Source organism: Bombus impatiens, unplaced genomic scaffold (assembly GCF_000188095.3).
Source record: "Bombus impatiens unplaced genomic scaffold, BIMP_2.2 scf_0724, whole genome shotgun sequence".
Classification (NCBI taxonomy): Eukaryota; Metazoa; Arthropoda; class Insecta; order Hymenoptera; family Apidae; genus Bombus; species Bombus impatiens.
In genome coordinates, this window is record NT_177143.1 from 294,320 (window position 1) to 300,663 (window position 6,344).

Here is a 6,344-nt window from a genome sequence, read left to right on the forward strand (position 1 = left end):
AAAGTGTGGTTTGTAACCGACTGGCGGATCACCGAGCTGCTTTTTGGGTGGGTCGGGAAAAATTATCATTTTCGAAAATGGGTCTCGACCCCTAAAAAGCTTGGGAAGCTCTGCTTACTAGTTGAATATTAACGTTATTAAATAATGTTTCAAATATAAAAAGATAAGAATTTTCTATACGTTAATTTCTAATGTGTAGAAATGAAGAGAGTAACATTTAAATGCATACCGGAATGTTCATATTTGTGTCTTGCTAGGGAACTGTGCTTGGAGAATGTTTTGTCACACCGATCACAGAAGTAGACACCCTGCTCGATCTCTGCTGCTGGCGAAGCCTCTGGTTGATTCGTGTTTTCACTTTCGTTCTTTACATTTGTCTGAGGTTGACTCTGCAAATACGGAACTTCATAATATACTTAGCACAGCAATATTCAATATACAAATTATGCAACATTAAAATAGAGACATATAAAATATAACAGCAAACTTCTTTACGCCTAATATAACACATTTTTACTATCTTATTAATTATTTTCTATATGTACTTCATTTTTGTATTATACGTAGACCGCGAATTTTTATGCAAGCTCATACTTTTATAAATACAAATAAGCAATTACTTGACTGTAAATATTTCGCATTTAAAGTAAAGTGCTGGATTTAAAGTTTCCGCAAATGCATAGATATTCGCAGTTTAATAGTAATCGTTAGAACCAGCGTTATCGTTACCTTCGGAACAATTTCTCCCCCCATCGGGGCCGTACGTTTCGTTTCTACAGAATCGGTGGTCTCTTCGTCGATAACGAGTGGCGAATCCTCCAGATCATCCGCGTCTTGATTATGCGATGGCGCATTATCGTTTTTCGGTTCAACGGGAGACGACGATGTGAATTTTGCACAAACAGTTTCACTGTCTTTGCACGCCGTCTCTGTGAGAGCTTCTTTCTTCGACAAATCTAATGGTTGTTCGTACGCGGTCTGACTGGTCGGATTTGCCAATGGTACTAGAGGTGGTATCTTCGATTCTCGTCGGTCCCTCGCTCGGGAATTTTGGAACCAAACCTGAATATTAAATAACGTATTCATGACATGTTCTGAATGATTCTTTTAAAAGCATATTATTGTTTTACATTGCCATTATTTCTTGCGATAACAGTTCCAATTCAAACAAATAAAAATTCTATTCCTAACAAACTTTAGTTTCAACGCTAATTTTAGTTTCACTTCTTCAAACTGAACGTTATTATGTATAAATTTGAACATGGTGTTGAAGCAATGGAAAACAAGCATTCGTTTAAAAAGAGTCATAAGACAAGGAGTTAATCGGGTAAGATTTCTTTTTTGGAGAATCTTTTGAGGAAAAATATGCACCTGTACGACACGAGTAGGAAAATTGATGTAATTGGCAATCATGATGATCTCCTCCTTCTTGGGTCGAGGATTAATGGCATAGTAACCCTTGAGAACAGCCAATTGTTCATCGTCTATCAACGATCTAGCCCTGACTCTTCTTCCGTTATCATTGTGCGTCTGTGTACCATCCTCCTCGTCCTCCGAGTCCGCCTCCGAGCTATCCTCCGCTTTTCTCTTGTAACCTGATTTCGCACTGGGTTGATTCACATCCTCAAGCTTCGCCGCCAAACCTTCACTCTGCGAATCATATTGATCCGCTGCTGACCAGTCTGGATAATGTGCCATCTCGCTGGACATCTCGCTGTCTTGATCCTGTGCCAATATATTCATCGCTAATTAAGGGATTTGTGTTTTTCTGTGGCTGAAATAGCGAATTGTGATAGTTAGGTCAATTAGCAATGACTTTAAGGAGAGATCAGTTAAGCGATACAAAGTAATCTGGAAGAGAACTCCTGAAATCTTTGTTATTAGTTTGATTGCAGAAATTCGTGATTTTTTAAAATACATCAGAAATTGTAATTTTCGAACGAACGTGTAAAGCATAAAACAAGGGAATAAGGAAATTTAGATTAATTTGAGGAAAATTCCCTAAGAATTGTTTCAATCAATAAACGTAGCTGTTACAATATTTTTCTACAGACCATTAAATTGTAATAATCGATTCTTTATATTGATATATTTAGGAGATTTTATGTGTCACAATAATGACCTTCATATAATCTTGGGGTAAGCTTACAAAGGGTTGGAGGAGTATTGACCTCATCCGTCTTATACTTAGACTGTTTATGACACTCGTCTAACGAGTTTACGACACGTCAATCAGCATTAAGAAGTAAAGAACCACGTGGTTAACAGAATTGGGAAGTCTCGTTAATAAATCACTCTTTAGAATCTAAACTCTTTCTTTCGTTTCTTCCCATTATTTTACAAACTCGATCGAATTAGAAAGATCTAACGATACTGTTACAAATCCTGGTTTCTTCGTCACGCGAATTTATTTATAGATAAATCTAATAACTAACTTTAGAACTTCTCGATATCTGCGTCCACTTGCACAATAATTTATCACCTAATCACCTGATATTAGAGTAAATAGACAACTCACGAGTTGTAGTTTTTTTTTTTTACAATTTTCTAATCTTTCGACAAGCGCTAACCGTAAAACCTACTCGTAGAATTCCATTTGTTTTATTAAACCAAACTTGTCATTGTTATGCAAGGATATCTATTAACATTTGTAATTCGTGACTTGTAAAATTCCACTAACGACGTTAATCCAATCGTGCAAGAACGGATCTGTAAAATTTAATCGTCTCTTTAATTCTGCGCTGTCGAACTAGACTTTCTTCACTGCACGATATTTGTAACAATATAAACAATGATCTGATCTTACTTGATAATCCTCCTCGAACTCTCGTTTCATCGTGGCCGGCGAGGTGGACAGTTTCCTCACGTTCGCCTCGAGCAGTTGCTTCGTGACGGAGGTGTTCACCGTTTCAAGGATACGTCGAACCGCGTCAAGACCCTGAGGATCGGTCGGTGCTGGTGATTCCTTACCCTCTGTGCCCTCCGTGCCCTCAGAGTCCGCCGTCGACGGGCTCATGAGCTCCCGATGAGACTCGAATTTCTCGGCTACCTCGTCCAATCTCTTGGAATGTAGCTGATTTAAGATCTTGCCCAAGGATGCCTGCAGAAAGTAGCTGCCGAAGCCCATCATTTGTGGCAGAAGGGTCGGCATATCGTAAATACCTGAAATCATTATTTTCACATTGTTCGATACAACAAACAATTACACACGATTATTGCAACTACTAAACCAATGATCTGTAGATTTGTATCATCTTTAAATCATCCTCTCTCGTCTACGTAACATTTCGAACTTTTTCGAACGAGTTTTGCCTAATTCTAATCAATTTCTCTTCGAATATTCCATGTCTATTTAACAGCAAAAATAAGAATTCTTTTCATGATTCACGGCTCAATTTCAACAATGTTGGTATCCAATTCTAAATAACATAAACCACGATAAAATTGCAAGCAGGTTTACACCGTCTTGCATTGTAATACGTCTTCCATATATTCTTTCCATAATTTGATTTAACTAAATACAAAAGCCTCAGAAACTTTCTATAAACGATTAAATTTCAACAACGTCGATATTCGATTGCAAACGACGTAAACTCTAAATAGGATTGAAAGCAGAATTCTGTGTTTTGTGTTAGGATTCGATTACGAATCGAGTTCACGGAGTCGGATCGTTCAAGGTGCACGACGACGATTGCGGTTGAAATAGAATGGCGTTATCGACCCTCACCCGCTCCTTCCCGTTGTATCTCCTGATAATCCGAGGGTGAAAGCTTCGGCAGAATAGGGAGGAAAGTGTTATTATTCGCCGCGAGCAGATCGACCTCGCGCCGCCCTGGCGGCAGGGGTTGTTGCGCCTTTTTCGGACCACGATCCACGTTGCTCACATTCGTATGCCTGGATTTTTTTAAGTTTACTATCAGGCACTTCTTCGAGGTCATATGACTCGAATACGAGCCCGAATGGGAGAAACGCTTGCCGCAGTTGTTGCATAGGAATGGCTTTTCACCGCTGTGAATGCGAAGGTGCTCCTGAGAACAAAGATAAAGATGAAAATCGAAATTGAAATCAGGAGGAGAGGAAAAAAAAAGGAAGTTGTATATGAATCGATGGTGCAATCGCTAGACCGTGAATTTTTTATCCATTCGAATTTCGAAATTTCAAACTGTAAAAACATGCAACGTGATACGATAATATGCAACATTTTTCTATATCGTACGAAAGATCGAGCGATAACGAACGTTCTAGTTGATCTTTCTTTTCGTTATCGATTCTATGAATACTTTGAATTCTATAAAATATTGTATCGTATCGAATGTAACGATCTGTTTCGTTGTATTTTATTAACGAAACTACGAATCTGCATAAATAACCGCAGTCTAGCGTGAACTAGCGTTTATCAACTAAAGACGAATAAAATTAACTTCGAGGAATATTCGTTCCGGTGCAAATATGTCAATCGATGCATTCTACGTACAATAATTTTTTTTCTTCTCCTTCGAAAAATAAAAACTAAAAAAGAGAAACGAAGAAAGTTGAAATTATATACAGAGAAATTCTATTTGGAAGAATTCATTCGTTTCGGTTACAGGAGAAAACTATATCAAAGTCAGGCAGTGCTGTGTGAAAATAGATTATGAGAAGGAAAGCAAAGAACGGAAATAACGATGTACGAATGAGAAATGAAAAATAAGGGTGCACTCGTAGTACCTTGAGGTGATGCTTAAACTTGAAGGCTTTCTCGCAATGGGGACACTTAAACTTACGAAGCACGGCACTCTCATCATGGCTGATCATGTGCCTCTGGAGTCGGTAGACGTTAGCAAAAGTCTTGCTGCACACCCTGCAGGACTGGAAAAAATCTATCGATTAATTTCATCGCGTTTATTCGATCCTTATTAATAAATACATATCTTTTCACTAACTACTTATACGTAAAAATTTATTTTATCATTTAAAGTTACTATTTCGAGTTACTATGCTTATAATTTTATTTCCAGAATTTATTTGTAATTTTGTTGAATTTTTAATAAATTTAATATTTCCTTTAATACGATAATTGCGATATAGTGCAAATTCTCGGTATAATTAGAATAGCACAAAAAATCTCTTTGTTCTTAAACCGTAATCTCAACCGGGACCGTCAACTGCGAAGAGTAACAAAGGCAAGCTGAAATATCAAAGTAAAGTCAAAGCAGAATCGAGTATTTAATCACGAGAACGAGCTACTTTGAATCTTATAATCGCACAGGTGCGCCGGCCAGTATACTGTTTTACATAAACTTAATGACGAATCGTGCATCCAGTGTGTATTACGTCTACTTATATAAAGATAGGCAAGAAATAAACGTAATAAAACAACAGCGTATAAATATGTAATATAAAAGACAATCTGGATTTCACGAGCTACTCGTTCATAAAACTCTATTGTCAACTGCCTCTCAACTTTCAACAACCCAATTCCCTTCCTTCTTTTACAGACCATTCTCCGTCATCGTAACCAATACCGTTTTTCTTAAAAGAAAATTAAAAAAAAAGAAAGAAAGAAAGGGGGAAGGAGGAGAAAGAACAAGAAGAACGAAAAACAGTATCTATCTACAAAAACGAAGAAATAATATCATCGACTGCGTCTCAACTTCCTTCTTTTGCAAGCTATTCCTCGTCGTCATCTCATAACGAATATATCGCTCCTTTCAAGAGAAGTGAAAGGAAAGGCCGTAAAGGGAAAACGGTTTCCAAAGAGAAACGAAGAAAGAAACCATTCTACGCAAAAAGAAGATTCGTCAGTCTCTTCGTCAACTCTGTCTCTCTGTTCTCGAAAACCTAATTTCCTTGTTTCTCTTTTCCCCCATCGTAGTCGTTAATATCATTCCTATTAAAACAGAATTTCGGAGGAAGAAGAAAGGAAAAACAGCGAATATATATCGAGATTGTGCTACAAAACGCGAAGAGGGAATAGAAAATACCGTAGGTAAAAAGGAAGACCAAACAAAGCCAAAAAGGGACAGACGAGTAAAATGGAAAATTCGCAGGCCGGTCGCGCATGATCAATAATACACAAGGAACAATGGAGTCCTCTCGTCCTTGACGTTAGTTTCACTCACCACTTGAGGGAATTGAGCGTTGAGATCGTTCTTGTCGATGGCGTACGGGGTCTTGTGCGTGTCCTCGAGATGGAGCTGAAGCACGTGGACGTCCCGACAGAGGAAGCCGCACTGGGGACACTTCTCGCCACCCTGCTTCGTCGATCCGCCCTCGCCGCCACCGCTACCGCCGCCGCCACGAACGCCTCCTCCGCCTCCTCCTGTTCCTGTTCCTGCTCCACCACCGCCTCCACCACCACCACC

General features: G+C 38.7%; 1 protein-coding gene across 3 annotated transcripts in view; it reads right to left on the minus strand.

Moving 5' to 3' along the window:
* The window catches only part of LOC100748737 (zinc finger protein 1), a 32,779-nt gene that overhangs the window by 2,607 nt on the left and 23,828 nt on the right, over positions 1–6,344 (minus strand). For all 3 annotated transcript variants that reach the window (XM_033322917.1, XM_024370284.2, XM_012390128.3), the window contains exons 3-9: positions 6,102–6,328; positions 4,708–4,848; positions 3,728–4,028; positions 2,807–3,162; positions 1,372–1,725; positions 730–1,062; positions 230–389 (exon numbers count right to left, since the gene is read on the minus strand). In XM_033322917.1, coding sequence (XP_033178808.1) covers positions 230–389; positions 730–1,062; positions 1,372–1,725; positions 2,807–3,162; positions 3,728–4,028; positions 4,708–4,848; positions 6,102–6,328 — 1,872 coding nt within the window. The remainder of the gene's footprint in view (positions 1–229; positions 390–729; positions 1,063–1,371; positions 1,726–2,806; positions 3,163–3,727; positions 4,029–4,707; positions 4,849–6,101; positions 6,329–6,344) is intronic.